The sequence below is a fragment of the Gallinula chloropus genome (assembly GCF_964237585.1).
Source record: "Gallinula chloropus genome assembly, chromosome: 3".
Taxonomy (NCBI): domain Eukaryota; kingdom Metazoa; phylum Chordata; class Aves; order Gruiformes; family Rallidae; genus Gallinula; species Gallinula chloropus.
The window spans coordinates 4,064,643-4,082,830 of NC_140087.1; the positions used below are offsets into that span (position 1 = coordinate 4,064,643).

The following is an 18,188-nucleotide window of genomic DNA, read 5'->3' on the forward strand; positions in this document are numbered from 1 at the left end:
CAGCTTCTGTCAGAAACTCCTAATACTTAAGATCAATTTATACTTTAAATCTTGAGTACTCTTGCGCTATTGAAACTCTCTAACGTCTCCATGGAAACTTGATAGTTCCATGAGATGGAGGGAAGATGTTACTGGTGCTGGCAATATTTTTACTCAAGTTGTCCAGGCTGAAGAGGTTTCTCTTTGCCTATCCTGAATGTCAATGTTCTCTGGAAGTCTCCGTTACATCAAAATGATGGAAAATTTTGTCAAAAATATACTCCCAAGATAGGCAATGTCACTAAAGAGCAAACCAAACTCTGAAACCTTAGAATAATTAGTACACAGTTATTCAAAGGTATCCACAACCAGACACCATTTGTATGGAAAAGTAATTACTACAGGAAAAATGTGAGTCTGTAAATGTAGCACATATTGCTTTCCTATGCTTTTTATGTAATCAGTATCATTATGCTACCTAATGACACCAATTATTTAAAAATTAAGCACACAATACTGCATGCTTCGTATTTATTATATTCAGATGGAGTTGCTATCTGCAGCACTTCAGGGCCAGACATCCTTTAATAAATTCTACACGTGCCTTCAGTATTTTCTCTAGGGTTGTATTTTTTTAATGCTTACACTCTTAGTGGGGAAATCTCAGGCATAAAAAATTAAAAAGGTCAATTTTATGATGAAACACATGAGCCTGGATATTCTAAATGGCACCCTAGACTGCAGAAGCTAATTGCTTTTCGACAGAAGAACTCTCTTAAGTGCTCATGCTGGAAACAGGTTCATGTGAAAAGCAGGATGCATCTCTAGTCTGCTTCCAAGCCTGCTGGGATTTGTCGAGATGAGTGACGCTGTAAAAAATAGAAGTCACCTGGAGCCTGTTAATATTATAATCAAGTGAAAGTACAATTACTACTGTCTTAATCCATCTGTCTGCATGCATCGGCTCCACTTCCAATCACCTGCTTTAGTCACAGGTGTATTATTATGCAGATGGTGTTGAAAAACATCCAGCCCCGTGCACGTTCCAAATTGCTGTAACGCTCCTGCACGGCAGTCTGTCTGTCTCTAGCTTCAGTGCAGTCGTTCGTCAAGAAGAAGAGCAAACAAAAGCCCCATATTGCACGAAGTACAGCCAAAGTGCCTTGGCGGTGTTGGGGGCTGGCTGAATGATGCCCGTCTTCATATTAAGAGGTTGCAATTTTGACAAGTGCCATTTGTGTTAAATGAGGGTAAAAAAAAACCCCACCAATCAAACAAATGCACTGTATTCTGACAACCAGTGTGAAGCTCAGTGATGTTCAACAGACCCTACGTCACGTCTCTGGAATGCTAAGGCAGCTTCGGTAAACAAAGATAAATTTATAGCCTGCAGAGGCAGTTCCACGAGTACAGTCTGATACCTAGTTTCTGATTTCACCCTGAGTGATATTTGATGTTCTAAGTGATCGTATCAGGAGACAATAATTAGACAAATTACAACAGCAGCGGCATCCACAATCAAGCAATAATAACTGCAACAAGCAACACTAGTAGTAACTTTTAATTTACAACAAGAAAATGTTAACTGAGCTAAGGTAACGTTTTCCAGCATTACAAGTTGGCAAGCCATAGAGAAGACTGCCAAATGGTATCAACAACTCAGGCCTTTACATTTCCAGCTGATAGGTCTTTTTCATATGAAACTGAAGTCTCTCAGACATTCTTTGAAAAAAGTTTGAATGTGAACTTCACCATTTGAGTCTTTCATTTGTTACCTGCTGTCTACAGAAACATTCTAGATTTTAGGATTCATATTTTAAAAAAAAATAATCTCCATATGCAATCACAGAGAGTCTAAAAGCCCATTTTGAAAATTATGTGAAGAAGAAAATTTTGAAGGTAATGGTACATGGTGGAAAACGAAGTTAGGTTCTTAGACACCTTCCTGAGACATTAAAAATAAAATTAAAAAAAGACTTGGCTTTTCAGGTGTGATGATAAGTTAACCTCTGTGTTCATGTGCAAAAAACAGGACTTAACAGTCTAATCTTACAGCAGTTTAGCTTTTGACCCACTATTTAGAAGACACAAAACATTAAGCTCAAAAATGCCACTATATCACTCTATGAGGCAGTTAATGATCTAATCACTTTTCATACCCTCTTCAAAATTCCCCCTGAGACTTGTTCAAACCTTCCTGTGCTGAGTCAAGCTGTCCAAGGAGCTGTGGATCAGACAGACCCTGTTGCTCTTAAATGTGCTAGTGCTGCAGAAGGCACCTTTGCAAAGTTCAGCCCAAAGTTTGGCGGTGCTCTGAGATCCAACTCCCCAGATTAAACATTGCTCAAGTGCAGGGCACTAGTTCAGCCTGCTGATGGAAACTGTTACCCGTGGCTCTCCCTTGTCTGGGATTAGCTGGGGTTGATTTTGTTATTCTGGGAGTACATCAACTCTAGTTAGCATCCACGTTGAGGTTATATGTATCCCACCATCCGAGGTGATTCCCAGTAAGTACACAAAAGGATAATACATATCTTCCATATTCCTTTGTAAACAAATCTCTTGGGGTTTGGTTTTTTTTGTTTTGGTTTGGTTTGTTCATTTTGTTTACAGACAGTGACACAAGAAGGAAATGAAAACCTCATTCCTTTTTCTTCCTCATGTTCTTCTAGATTATTTTAATTAAAATCAATCAGCGAGTTTAAGGAAGCCGAACAGCCAAACAAAAGGAGAATTTCAGGATAGAGACCACAGTTTAACGTGGTGGGATTTTGTTCATCCCTGAAAAAATCATCGTATTAAGTGACTAGTACTTCTAGTCATTTTTGCATTCTTATTACCACAGCGAATGTCCCATCAGCAGTACCATTTCCATGATCAAAACGAGACTGAAAATGCATCACATATTCCTTCCTTACATTTTACATATAATCAGTATCATAATTTTTAATGGTACTAACCTCTGAGTCAGTGAGAGCTTCACAACTCATAAAGGTGTAAATGCACAGGCAGCATTTGAAAAGACCCCGACACTTTGGAAAATGGCAGTTTGTTTAGTTCATGCAGTTTACACTCCTGTAGAATTCGCCACATCCTTATATTGTGATCATTGCAGCAGGAAGCAGTGATCATGGTAAGAAGAGAGCTAACAGCCAGGGGAAAAATCCCGTTTCTTACCACACACGGTGATTTGAGAAACATCTTTAGAAAACACAAAGCCGCTGAAACCCAAACTGCAGGTTCAGACAGAGCACAAACCAGTGATTTCAGAGATTAATGCTTTGGAAGGCGAGATCAATTCACACGGCTTGTAACGGAAGATGCTTGCGAGAGTCCACTGCAATCTTTGACATGTATCGGGGCTACGTGCTCCGTACAGCTGGTGCGTAGCCAGGGTGGAATTCCTGCAGACGCCTGTCTCTGAGGGGGAAGTGGGGGGGCTGCCCTCCAAAAGCCCCCTCCAGCCCATGCAGCAAATGCCAAGAGGCTACTTAGTGCCAGCTCACGCTGGACTCACACAGAAAAACACCCCCCTCCCCCTTCTCCCGTTTGTATCGAAATCTTCAGGAAACTAAATCACTTCCTAAAAGCAGGGATGGAGAAAGCAGTCTATTATTCCCTGACAGACCACAAAGTATTGTCTGTATTGACAATCTGTTGTGTATAGGCAGCCTGCAGAAGCAATAAATCCTATTAACCTGTTCAAAGTCAAATGAAGACATTTAGAAAACAGAACAGCTATTACATGCTGTGGTGAAAGAAGACCATATCAAAGAAAGGTTAAATGGATGCACCAGCTAGTCGATTATGCACACTTACAACTGGAACATCCCCCCCCACCCCCAAATTCTCTTATCACCTGCTGTTGCCCTCCAGGATATTCATTATATCCCCCGGCCTAACTAGCTGACCATTCAAACGCCATCCTCTCTCCTGTCAATGCTAATTTACGAGATAAAAAAATCAATTTCATGCTAACAGGACTACTATGGAAAACGCTTATGTTATACTATAGTTTTACTAATGCACACTTCCTCTATCCAAAACATATGGCATTTTGTATGTACAGACCACTCTGGAGATTTACTGTAATTATGTCATGATGTGCTTATTGTTATGGATTCGGCAGCCTTTCTGCATCTCTACCTGCTTTGTTCAAGAGCAGCTGCTAGCTTCAAGCTGTTGCCTGTTTCCAGAGGCAGAAGCTGAATGGACTGCTTTCTAGGGAAGACATGTTTTGAAGCAGACACACTGACAATAAACCGATTCACTAGGGAGGCATAACATTGACTGGATAAAAGTCGAGTAATCATTCTATGATAATTTACCGAAACTGGGTGCAATTTTCTTTAAAATAAAAATTCCCTCTGCTGCTGATGTTGGACTTGGAGGCCTTTAGCTGATAAAAGTGGGGCATTTGCTTTTATGAAACAGTTGATCTTTGGAGATTCATTAAACCTCATTATTTCTTCTTATGCGTAAATGACTCTCAGTACTTACTGAATGAGCAGAATGAGAAGAATGGGAGTGGCTGGAGCAAGGCTGGACAAGTCCTCTTCTACCTGTTCTCCCTTCTCGTTGTAACTGAATACCCTGGACTCAATTACTAAGGAAAGCCTCAGCAATCTCTTGGTAGAATGGTGAGGGCGTCAGATGAGCCTGCCTGACATGGCTTTGATTTCTGTGCCTGGTTGTCACTGTAAATCAGCAGCATGTGGCCAGCCCACACTCCTTCCAGCTTCTGTGGGAGCTTCCTGCATGGAAGACCAAAGGATCCAGCCCCTTCCCAACAGAGCAGCCATGGAAAAAAAGCCTATTTGAACCACAGTTTACCTAAATCAAAGACAGGGAATTGTATTTTGGTCCCAAATTTATTTCCCCTGGTGTTTAGGAGAAGAATATGTTGAAGGGGAAAAGGTTAAGGTTTTAAGAACAATAGGTACAAAAATGTTGGAGATTCCTGTGGTGTGGTCTTGTTACACCCTCCTCACTGGAAATGGCAGCTATTAATATTTTATTAACTTGAACCTCTGGGGTAGATTCCAGATGTCACTACTTGATCATTGTCTACATGCATGGAAAAATAAATGCTGCCGTGTCAATGTTGAATTCCCATCTATGGCAACAACCATTATCAGTCCACAAGTGATCCTGTGTTTTTTTTTTCCTCAGGTTGTGACTATGCACACATGACTGATCTGTTTGCAGAGACCCTGGGCATCAAAAAAATAAAACAAAGCGTAGGAAAAATATTAATGTTTCATTATTAATTCGGGTACTTGAAGAAACAGCTATTTCCTTTGCTGTGTTCAAAAAAGAATGGAGGTGAAGTTGGAAGAGCTCAGGAGTAAAGGAAAAGAATGCTGCCTGCTGGGAAAAAAAATCTACTCTGTCACTTTTGAAAACATGAATCACTTTATGCCAATCAGTTTCAAGCAGTTGGGTACTGAAAAACTGATATCTCAATAGTGCTGCAGTTTAGATGAATGGTGCTGCTAAGGAGCACACCTAGAAACCCCCTCAAACACATCAGTGGTGCACAAATGTGCTCTCTACCAGTCCAACCAGTGCTGAAGATAACATCTATTAGACAAGTGGTGAGAATTGGCTGATGTCTACTGTGATTATATGCAAAGAACAGATTACCTCTGATTTCAAGGGACAGTAATTTTCTTCAGTGGAACAATGATGTTTTTCACTAATGAAAATTAGCTTTCATTTAAAGTATGGGCTTCAGGTGGAAATGTCAGCAAATTTATGACAAAAAGTTATCTCAGACCCACTCTACTTAGCATTGCAGGACTGCAGAAGTTAGAGAGCTCCTAAGAATCCTTAGGATATGTCCACAGAGGACCTTTGTCTATTGCACACATTGTTTTGTGTGCTAAATAAGAACAAAAAAGAAAAGGGATTTTTCCTACAGATATTGAATTTTCCTCCTGCATTACTAGGTTACAGTTCATGTTCTTTTCCTGGACTCCAAGCTGTGGGGTCACAGCACGAATCAAATGCTAGCTGGAGATCTGGTTAGTGTTGGTGTTACTGTATCTCCAAGGCACAGAGACTCCGTGTGTAGCTGCCGTGGCATTGTGGATATACAGAAGTGTACATAGACACAGTAGCAACTGAAATAATCCAGAGACAGTCTTCTGGCCTAGAGGCCAAATGGTATTCACAGCTTGTGTTCACACAAATAAGCTCTTTTTATCCCCCAGAACAAGATGAGCAGATCCAAACTGGCTATCACAGATGCTCCCTGCTTTGCGCTACCCCTGCACCCATGCCCTGACAATGTCTGGAACAGAGACAGCTGGTCTGAAACAAAGGCATGGCAGGTACTGTAGCAAAAGTTAAACATTATGGCAGTTTTAGGATGTGTTCTGTCCAAGTATAAATGTACCAAGAAAGTCCAGACCCCAAGCAGTCAGCTGAGAAATCTAGCAAGAAACCGGGTGCTATGTTAATTGTCAGGTGCCTACCCTTCAAATGAAGTTCATTGGCACTGTTAGGTTAAGACTAAACATTTCAGGGCTGATGCATTGTCCAAAAGAAGCATGTTTCTTCAGAAAATTCCCAGTCAGTTCAGCTCCTGAGATTGCATGAGAAACTTCAGTCATCAAAACTAATGCGAGCGGTTTTCTGGCCCCGTTTTCTCAGCCTGCCTTGGACTCTTATTTCAAGGGTTCTTGGGTACACAGTTGCCACAGAAAGCTAGAAACTGGGGAAAAATTTACAGAATTCATAATGTATTATTATAATTTGTCTTTTACAGACTCTAAAGATAAATGCTCCTTGGATTTCCATTTCCCCTAGGTGTAGTTAGTGTTTTCAGTGGGGCAGTTAGTGCTACCAAAAGCACATGACTTGCCTTACAGAAATTTAGGAATCTATCATTGACCAGAATTGTCATGACTAAAGCTGCGAAATGGGTAATTCTGCTTTTCCATAGGTAACGTTAGGCTTTTATGGGCTCAGTTCATCTTTTGCACAGGAAGCTGCGCCGACAGCACACAAAAAAGAATCATGAAGTATACTACAGAAAGTATACTATACCGGTTTAGACACAAATTGGAAAGCCTTATCTGAAAACCAGCCACAGCACTAGCTTTTTCTGGTTTATCTTTGAGAAAAGGTGTTATTCTCCATAACCAAGTGAGGAAGTTGGGTCTGTGTTTTATCACTCTCTCTCTCTTACACTCAGGAAGAAATTACCTTACCTCAGGAAGTGAGGCCTCTTGCTTCCAGAACTGGAGGTTCTTTATGGGGTGGAGCAAAATGGCAAAAAAAATAGCTGTCACATTTGTATACAGCAGAACGAGGTATTACTGTAATATCAGCAAGAATACTGTGGTGGTGATACCGACATATACCTGTACCATGGATGCTTTTTCCATATGCAAGGTGCAGCATTCATGTCTTTACTGTGCCTTCAGAATCAGCTTAGGAATGGGGTTGGTGAGCCTGGCACTTGACTGTGAGTTTTCAGTATAGCAAGAGATTCCTTTTTGTTTAATTACATGTTGTAATGGAATACTTATGATTACAGAGGCTTGTGCTATTTATTGTTATCACTCTCCTTCTTAACATTATTCCTACATCTAAAGCACAGGTAATTTTGTTTCTCTACCATGCAAATTTACTTGTAGAGAAAGAAAACCAAAATAACAAGGCACTTTGTTGAGAATCCCTTCAATACACAAAAACCCTGTAGAGGCTCACCAAAAGGAAGTAAAAAGATCCCAAACCAAGGCATCTGCATGGAAAGTGTTCTCATGCAGCTCTTCTGCTATGACAGCATCATAAAAATGGTACCAGGGCTGTGCTACTACCAGAACGGAGGAATAATTTAAATCTCAGCTGTGGAAGGAAGCAAGTCAGCAAGCCAGCATCACCAGTCAGCACTGCACCACCAGCATCACATAGCCCCAGGACAGTCATGAGGCCCCGAACCTGGGGAACCATAATCTCATTGCTGGATCGTATAACTATCTACCCTAAAGGGTCAGCCAGAATCAGAGTCCCCTGTGTGAAGGAATACATATGAGATGGTCAAAACAAATTCTCAGGAAACTTCCCTCAGGCCTCAGAGTAATGAGTCTAATGTTCAACTCTTGGTTATCACAATTCTGATCCCTCCAAAACCCTTGCAATCACATTCACTATCTGCCTTTGCTTGTTCAAGAGGATCTGGGAGGCAGAGCTGCTTCTTCCAGTCTCAGCTCAGGCTGGTGCTGTTGCCTCTCATTCCATCAGGGAAATAAACCCCAGAGTCATTGTCTCTCATCATGTGCATTGGTCAGGTAACTCTATTTAAAGCCGTCTTCTCTCCACTGAGTCGGAGCAAACTTGTTTTCAGACAATTATCTTATAACTTAGCTTTATATGAGCCCAGTTCATTAAGAAGGGAAGCTTTTAGGGAAATGAATGAGTACAATTCTACTGACAAAGCTCCCTGCTCATTAAAAAAGCGTTTATGTTTTGATGTGTGCAATTGAGTTTTCTGCAAGGAGTAGTGAAGAAATGCAGGTAAAATTTGATAGAGGCAACAAAAGCTAACACGTGTAGGCATAAACAGACCTCTTCTTACAGTAATCCTTCAAAGCACTAATGACATATGCTCTAACATTATTGTCAGACAGTGAAGCAGCAACACACTGTGCTCTGAGGCAATGTCAAAGATGCCTGAACCTGACGTTGCTCCTCTGCTAACATGGCACGACAGTGTTATTAAATTAGCACTTTACAATGATTCATACCCTCTTCCCATTGTGCTGATTTTGCCCAGTCCTGCAGTGAAAAAACAGTGTTTCTGAAGTACCAATCTATATCATTAAGAATCAATTTTCTTTCAATCATTGTGTTGCCCTAGAAAGGAACTCCACTGTAATTAAATAATGTTATTTTTCCCCATTAGGTTCAAAGAGTTAAAACTTGATTACACAAGCTCTTGTCTCCTTTCTCACATATAAATATTCTCACCACTCTATAAGCACAGGAGGAGGCAGTCGATGTGCAAGGCATGTGCACGAGTTCATGTGTGTGGAAGAAGTGGAGGCTGCTGTCAAAAGGGAGGTGGGGAAACAAAATTAGCAAGGGTAAATCTGAGCAAGGGCTTTTATGTGCAAGATGTGCTTCCTCCACAACTGAAGACCTTTGTGTTGGTTAGAAAAGAAAACAGCATCAGGCTTATTACTGCAAATAGATGTAGGATACGCCACTTGTGGTCAGCACAAAGGAACTGAGGACTAGAAAATTAAGAATCCAATATTATTTTACTGCTACATTTGAGGGTCAGGTATTTTGCAAGAGCTTTGGCTATTTGTATTAGCAGCAAGTAGATCTGCTAATCTTTACCTTCTTTTATCTTTCCCCAGCATATCACATTGAATGTATTTTGAGCACAGGGATGGGTTTATTAGCAGAACCCAAAGCCTACACCAACTGGTGACATTTCCTAAGGGATGAGTATGAACCATCTGAAGTCAGCAAAGACCTTTAATACAAGCTCTAAGATTGTTCCTAGCCCTAAGTTGCAGTAGCTCCAATAAAAGGACATACCTGCTTACTTCTAGCATTTCTACCTGGACAAGCCAGAGACAACTTATGGTTTTTTAGATTCCACTCATGCACGTTTTGTGACCCACAGAAACATCTGTTTGCTGTTCACCTGATTCCTAACAACATCATTAGTTAGGAACCTTTTATTTTTCCTACATTCCCATGATTCCCCCTGGCTTTCCTCTTTTGTCCCTCCTCCTATGATGCAGTCTGTCCTGCTGATGCACCCATCCACATGCTTTACACCCACTGCTTGCTTCTTTTAGTCATTTGCTGGTGTCTCTGGAGGAACTGCTAGCCTTTTTTTCTACTCAGTCTTATCAATATCTTCATAAATAATAATTACAAAATAGAAGGAAAAATAAAAATGAGAGAGAATAGATTTTCCCCTTTCAGAAGGCAGATTTCCTTTTCCTACTCTAAATGCAGATGTCTTACAAGCTCTCTGTTCCCTTAACCTCTCCTGTCCTGATGGTGACCTCCTGATCTCTCACTGGTTCAGAGAAGCATTCTGCCTCTACACATTCTGCCTCTTTGCTCCTCACAAACGCCTTGTCCTAGAGTGAGCCCATCTGTAAGGCTACCTGTAGGGATGATTTTCCACAACCTCCTTTACCCCTCCACTCTTCTCCTTAGTTTCTTCCAGTGAAATTCAACTACTGCATTCATCTGCAAGGCTCTCTGTGGCTTGTTCCACCTGGCTTGTTTCCCTTCTGTCAGCATTAAAGTGCTCTGCTGATGAGCCACCACCTTGTTGTCAACCCCTGAATGAATTTCAATCTTTTGCACACTTTCCTCTTTTGCTGCATTTTAGGAGAATCTTCCACCAGATAATGCAAAGTTTACTCATTTATTCTTCTTCACAGCCCTTTTTAGGGCTTTTTTTATATTGCCTACAAAAATGCTGACAGTGGCCAAACAGGAGATGCACTGAAACTGCAAATTAGTATTCCCTCTCTGTTTCCCTGTCTTTCTCCTTTTTCTCTGTCCATATGGGTTGGCTGGCTTGTTTTGCACTTTGAAGGTTAGTTCTTTTGGACAGGAACTGCTGCTCTGCTTTGCAATCACACTATCCTCAGCACCGCTGGGGACCTTTAAGTGATATACTCTTAGAAACATATTTGAGCATGTGAGTATAAAGTAGAAATAGACAGTCCAGTAAAGAAACTCCTATGAGAGTACACTCTTACTCACTGCTCCCATCCTTCCACAAGGGCACGAGACTGTTTAATGTCACTTGTGTTATGCTAACATTAAGGATTTTAAGAGTACCCTCTTCTAATTATTATTAATCCTTGAGAGAAGCAGGGAACTTTATTGCTATTCTACTGTTTTAAGAGCTTAAATACACACACAGACCACCCTTCTGTAATATTTGATTACCTTGCAATGTTTAATGGAATTATCCCAGCAACATCTTTCTGAAATATTTAACAATCACTGTTTGCATAGTACAGACAATAATTGGCATGAATTAAGCACCCTGCCAAAGGTCATACTGTAAGTCTGCAACAGAACAGAGATTTTTGAAGCTGGCATCCTAACTGAATGGCTGTATTATTGCATCTTAATAATACAGTTATGCTTCATGATGTTTTAAATCAATCTGACAGCATCAGAGCTTGAAAGGTATTATGCATGACGCAGACTTTGCAGAATCCCAAACAGTATACATTTACTGTAACTAGCATGGATGGATAATTACATATTACAACTTTTAAAGCATTAAATAATAATTTTAATGATTGCATGAAGCATATCCTCAAGTATAAATACAGGAAGGAACAAAAAGGAATTAAGACTAATATACAGCACATAAAAATCAGTGGACAGGATCACTATGAAAATGGTCAATACTTTTATGTAACAGTTTACTTACAGTTTTATTTATTTGGTATGTAAGTTGCCATCAATAATGTAGATACAGTACATAAGAAATGCTTCCCCCCCACACTCGTTTTACTGGAATAATATTACACAGTTCATCTTTTCGAGGGCTATATAACTAAAACCCAAATTGGCTAAGGTGATGTCTTCACATTAGTCTTATTCCCATAACTCGGGCACTTAGTTCCACTAAAATCAATAGACTTGTGAGTGTGTAAGTGAGGAGTAAAAGACAAGCATAATAAATACTTTTAATCCTCTGTTGGCAAATAGATATGTAATTCTGTCACACTTATCTCCAAGGCTGATCTTATATTTGCATATTTTCAGAGGTTTGATCTACAAATGGGTTTCAATTTGTCGACTTTTGCAAGAACAGTCTTGTGGGAGTGGGGGCAGGTCATGCATAATCAAAGAGTAGAACACAGGCAGAAGCAAGATGCAGAGGATCTGAGCTCCATTTCTGTGTGAAATGCAATTACCGTTATTATCATTTCCTTGTACCACACAAAGGCCTCACTGTACTGGGTGCCATCCACATTTAGAGGCTTTTTGAGAGATCCAAGAGATCCCTATCTATGCAAATGGAACAGTGTCTTACAAACTGAACATGAAAAACTTCGGCACGCTTTCCTCTCTGCAGCACTTAGGAAGAGACAAAGACAGATGAAACGACTTTCCTAAGGACATTGTGGTAGAACTGGAAGGAGAACCCACTGACCTGAACTACAGCTCAGGGCCTGAACTGAGAAGATTTCCACCTTCTTTTATAAGGCAAGAGTTCAATAAAAAGTGATAATGAAAAAAAATTGTACGCTGGAGCCATATACAGAATTAGACATTGATGGGTGTGGGTGCCTGTGGGAATGGGAGTGTGCTGCTCTTTAGCTGTGTGACCACAAAACTGGGATGCAAATACTATCTATACACAGAGCCAACGACCACCTGACCACTTTAAGCACTGACATTACATGCCAGGGTTAGCAGGGGTGTATACCCTGCCCTGTAAGCCGTCCCCGTGGCGAAGTGGCAGCTATACCTCCTATCATTTAGGGGTGTGTGGGAACTTTCATTCAGCCTCCACACTGTAAATATTATACACAATGCAAATCAAATTTTATGAACCAGTAGCAAATCAAACCTCCATTAGTACTGCTGACCTCATTCTTTACCTGAAACAATTCTCTCCAGAGATCAGTAATTTAAGTATATCTATCCTTGATAACCCAGTAGTCTTGGAAATGAAATAGCTTCTCTGATGTAAGGAGCAAGAATCAATAGCCATTAAGCACATAAGGACACTTCAACGTATGAAGCATATGGGTATCCAAGTCATGCCATCACCAGACCAGTTCACTTTGGTAATATAGAGGCAGCAAGGAGAGACAGAGCTGCCCTTGCAGAGCACATTGGATGGGCCAGGTGCTCAGGATGTCATAGCTCTGTAAGTAGGACTTACCTGGGAGCAGAGAGTTGAGTGAGAATTTCATTCAGTATGTGGGCCCAGCCTGCACTGGGGGTTAGCTTTGTGCACCAAAACAAATGAATTTGTGGCTGAAACTATGCATTTTTCACCATGTATCAGCCAAACATCAGATGAATTACTGTTGCTGTCAAAGTGCAATGAAGCAAAGATCTCACCTTTACAGATTCAGCTATGATATTCACCAAGAACTGGGAAGGGCAGGAAAGGTGGTGAGTTTTTCCATAGAAATACCTTCCCCACATGTTTTCTCAGACCCCAGGGCTTCACACAAAGCAGAACAAATCACACCCTTAGCAGTTCTGTTCAGTCCCATACAGCTGTGTGCTGCAGGTGGTGCCCTAAAAATATGTTTGTTTATTTTGCAGCACTGCAGGCTGCAGAGCTGCACTTAAGAAGGAAACAGATTCCCCTCCCTCGCATTATCCCTTCTTCACTCTGAACCCCTCTCTCTTTTTAACACGCTGGAAAAAGAGGGTAAAGCATAGAGATAAAGTGATAGCAACGTGGCTGTGTCTCAATAGAAGCACAGAGGTGTCAGCATGGAGCACAGAGGTAAAACTGAGAAGTATGCTGTGCGGCACTGAGATGGTGGTGGTGCTACCACTTCAAAGATGCAACTGCCACAATGATTGAGTGACAAATCAGTGGATGTTTTTTCAAGTAGATTTCCATAAAACACGAAAAAAGAACAATCAGACAGCAGTTGAGCAAGAAGGAATGTGCTGCCATGGGAATGGCTACAACAGAGACAAAATTGGGCATTATATGGCCATTTTTTATATCTGTGATACCAGGATTGGTTTACTGATAGGCTCAACAGAGGCTGTAGTCTTCCACAAGCATGACTCAATGCACTAAGTCCTCTGTCTCATGGGGCAAAAGAGGAGTTGTGGTTACTCTGCAGCCCCTATTGTCATTGTGGGTTATTTCAGCCCTGCTTTCCACATTTTCTTGCACACATTAATTCTCAAAAGATTCTGAGGATTTTCTAAACCACAAACATTCAGCTGGTCAAAGTATACAAAACACCAAACTGAGTTTTCTGTTACATCCTCAGTGTGAGCTAAACTAGCTTTTTTGTCCCATTGTTTGTTCATCCAGAGCAAAATCCACTCCTCAGGAGAAGCTGGCATCATCACATCAGAGTCTCCCTAGTCTCTAAGGCCAGTATTACACAATGAACACCATCACTGTGCCTGCTGGGACTCTCCTAACCTTTGGGATCATTTAATCTTCCAGTTGTTTTAATTACCACTTTGCTTAAGCAGGAGGATAAGTTAAAATTCTCCAAAATTTCACTGTTAAAAACCTAAAATCTGTGTTAACTCACACAAAATTAGAAGCGACTTTTGTATGGTTCATAATGTGGAGCTGTTTGATTTTAGAAGGCGTTCCTCTGGGGAAAGAAGGTCTCTTGGAGACTGTGAGTATTCTGCACCTCCTCAGCAGAGTATCTGCCTGCAATCCTTGTAATATTCCACAATGCACCTTGAGACTTGCTTTCTAGACAGTATAAACCACAGGGGTTTTATAGCTTTTATCTTAACTGTCATATTCTTTCCACTAAGTAATCCTCAGCAAATATCACATCTATGTGAAGCCTAACCTTCTGTAGCTGGATTCCTTGTGAGCTTACTGGCAAGATGTACAAAATACACTCGGTATAATGTTTTCAAAGACTGACATAAGTGGTCCTCAGTGAAGTTGATGTCTTTGTAACTTTTTATCTGCTGGCAGTAGAAAACATCCTTAAAAACATCCTGCAGTACCACCAGTCTGTGAAGAACCCAAGATCAACATTAGCTTGATCATTGTTGCAAGCATACAGAAATAAAAGTAGAAAGCAAGTAAACAATTTGTAGGTTGAAATTTATAGTTTTACAGTTAAAGCTCAAGATTCACTTAAGTACCCATAAAAGAAAATTGGAAGGAAAGATCAATTTCTTTCTACTAACTGGAGATAAATCTGATCTGAAGCTTGGGCTTGTTGAAAGCTAGTTTGTGAAAACCATGCTATATCTGCTATTCTAACTGCGTGCTGTATGTCGCTGAGCAGTACCAGGTTAATTCCTCTGTTTCTCACTGCATTTAGTATGATAATGAAGTTATGCTAGCATTTCTATTAGAAAGGAACCCCATGACCACTACTGGAATTGTGAAAATTATGTAAACAGTGATTACAAGCACCAGGTTTGGAAAAATGACCCATATTTATACTGGGTCGCTCTTTACCTGTGATAATTACATTTACAACAATAGGGATGGAAATATAAAAGCTCTGTACTTGGCTATAGCTAGTGGATTACCAATGGTTTGCTATTCTGAACCATTCCCTTGGCTTACAAAGAATGACCTTGTCTAGAAACACAGCTCTATTTAGGCAGAGACACAGAAAAAGCTGTTGCGTCAGGAACAGAGTAAAGCTTCAACTATATATTCTTTGAGTTTCTGGTTCACCATTCATTAAATTAAAAAAAAAAGGAAAAAAGGAAAAAAGAAAAAAGAAAAAGGCAGAAAAACACTTATGGATATCTCCTTTGGGGGGTTTGAGAGTAGAAAAGCTCTAAAGCAGCATCCAGACAAGCTGGCTGGATGGGCTGAGGGCAATTGTGTGAGGCTCAACAAGGCTCAGCCTGGGTTCTGCATGAGTCTTCTCACTTTTAACCTTCCAATTCTCCATATATTGTCATGATCTCACCTGGTACTTGGCCAGTTACAGCTAGGTGCATACATAGATGGGTAGACAGAGAGAAAAGCTGCTCTTTTTTTTGGATAGCTAAGTAACACATTGTATATTATGGACTGTCCAACTGCTTTACATTAACTTCTGGATCTGGCTAGAAAAATTTCCTCTGCCTTTTGCCAGTATTGTCCCTTTGGATAAAAACATGGGAATGCAGGCACTGGTCCAAATTTGTAAGTATAATACTGGTTTTATTTCAGTCATATATATCTCCACCTGGCCAAAAATGTCTTTGTATCTCTAAAGCAAACGTAAAAATGCAGCTTGTCATTGAATGCAATTAATTCAGTGTTTATGTCACTCTCTTCACCTCTGTCAGAGGCAACAGAAGGCAAAACGATTAGTACAGGTAAATACATTTGGAAATCCTATCCATTCCCCCAACACAAGCTGTTTTCATTTGTTATAAATTTTCTGCAGATTAGCAGTGGATTCTTATCCTAAAGAGATTTCAGATTTCTGCTTTTGATTTTCACACCAGAAGCACTGTGAACTGATCGGTGAATCCACTCTTTCAGTTGAAAATGTCTCCTTCATAATTTTGGCTTTTACATTCAGTCTGTTTTTCACAGTGATAGCTGCAACTTCTTACTGTGTCACAACTTAGAACCTATAGTACAATACGAATATAAACTGCTATAAATGATTTGTGGCATGGTTAATGGTCGAACTAGAGGTTAGGAAAACCGTGTGTCATGTCATCAGTTCTCACAGCAATAAGCATGTTGGAGCTGTTTGTGCACGGGTGGCTTGAACTAGCTGCAAGGGACAACAGAATTTCAGAACAAAGCTAACACCTGGAGCCAGGGCTTGTGAATGAATGCTGCCATCCTCTGCCATTCTGGTTATGATGTTCTGGAAGAAGAAATCTAGAAAAGGTGGTGGAAGTAAAGCTGTCTGTAAACACTTACTGCAAGGATGATCTGAAGAGAACTGTGAGCCACTTCTATGTACTGATACTCAAGAAAACACCCCGAGACAGTGATGTAACGATGATCTTCTGGTGCCCAGTCTGGGGCTGGGGTTACTGAGGTCACCGTGCAGCCCGGCCCATTCTCCATCCACCAAGAACGATGCATTGAGATATTAAAGGTCAGAATGAGATCTGTTTCCTGCAAAAGAACAAGTGAAGAATTAATGTGCTGGGCTGGTACCCTGCTATCAAATGCCTCAGCAAGAGATTTCACAGGATGCGTAAAGAAGCAAAGAGCAGCGATAAAACTGCACTGTCACATGAAAGTTAGTGGAGCTTGCCAGCAGCAAGCACAAGTAGCTGTACCTTGGCAGACAGAATTGCTTTGGAGCAGAAGAATGATCCTGCAAGACAGGATCTTTTCCTAGAATATAGCAGTCATTTCTGTTACATTGCCCATTTTCCTGTGGAAACTGTGAGTATTGATGGATGTGCACATTTACTCAGCAACCCTCCTCTGCTCAGCTCCTAGAAATACAGCCCATATTTTGGTGGTCTGATGTACCAAGTTATATTAGAGTCCTCAGGAACCAAGACTGCACAGACTTTAATATGTGTGGGTCATCTGCAAGGAGTTTTGTCTCATGGACCCTGTCGAGCAGACCTGTGGTAGCTCAACTGAAGAGAAGAAAAACAAGGATTCTGTAGAACTGCTTACAAACAAAATCTCTTTGTAATGCTTCTCTCAGATTTCTAACTTCCTTGGAGTCTGTGAGGAAATAGCTAGTGAGTGTTGCTTTGTCTGAAGACTTAGGACTTGGCAAGCTAGGCTTAGCTTCCTAAAAAGGAGGGGCAAAGAGGCAACTTTTAAGTCCTATACAGCTAGTTCAATGGAGTAACCAGTCAGCCATGTTTTCCATTAAGACTGTGTTCATAAATAGTTCATAAAGGATTAATAAATGATTAATATACATCATAAACAATACTACAGATATGACTTTCATAAATTATACTTGGTTGCACATTACTTGAGGGTGTTACACATAGTTATAACAAAACTATGGACTTTGTGGGTTCTGTAATAGCCTACAGTATTTACCAGCTCTTTACAAATAATTTATGTGTAACCTCATTGTAAAGTGTGACTATCTAGTCTGTGTGCACATGTGCTCAGTCATGCAAAAAGAATTGCTTTTAAGTAATGTCTTTGTAGAGCCAAGCTCTCCACACACCTAACCTACATTTTTTTTCAGCCTGCTGATTACATTAATAATTAAATTTCTCATAAAGATTTTAAAATGTAACTATTTAATTAGGTTTACTCTGCCAAGAGGAATAAATAGAATGCCACACTGCAGCTGACATGTTAAGTCCACATTTCCCTCCTTCAAACCCAGTAATTTTTCTGGTCCCACATATTTTCCTTCGCGCACTCCATCCAGAGAGATTTTGGATAATGTCATGACTGACATGAAAATTGATCCATGGTTACACCTAACATTGTAGTGTAGCTGAATGTTTTTTCTTCTTTAAGTTGCAGTTCTTAGCTAAAAGTGCAGGAATGTACTTTTAAGAACCCCCCAATGATTACCCTGCATAAGCACACCCAGCTATCAGATGGC

The 18,188-nt window shown here is 40.5% G+C and overlaps 1 protein-coding gene across 2 annotated transcripts in view; it reads right to left on the bottom strand.

Annotated features, from left to right (window-relative positions):
- Positions 1–18,188, bottom strand: part of NKAIN2 (sodium/potassium transporting ATPase interacting 2) — a gene marked incomplete at both ends in the record, with an annotated part of 533,835 nt that overhangs the window by 58,728 nt on the left and 456,919 nt on the right. The window contains one exon of one of the 2 annotated variants that reach the window (XM_084262083.1): positions 16,565–16,765. The exons of the other annotated variant lie outside the window; for it this stretch is intronic. Within the exon in view, the coding sequence (XP_084118209.1) occupies positions 16,565–16,765 (201 nt within the window). The remainder of the gene's footprint in view (positions 1–16,564; positions 16,766–18,188) is intronic. 2 annotated transcript variants of the gene reach the window in all.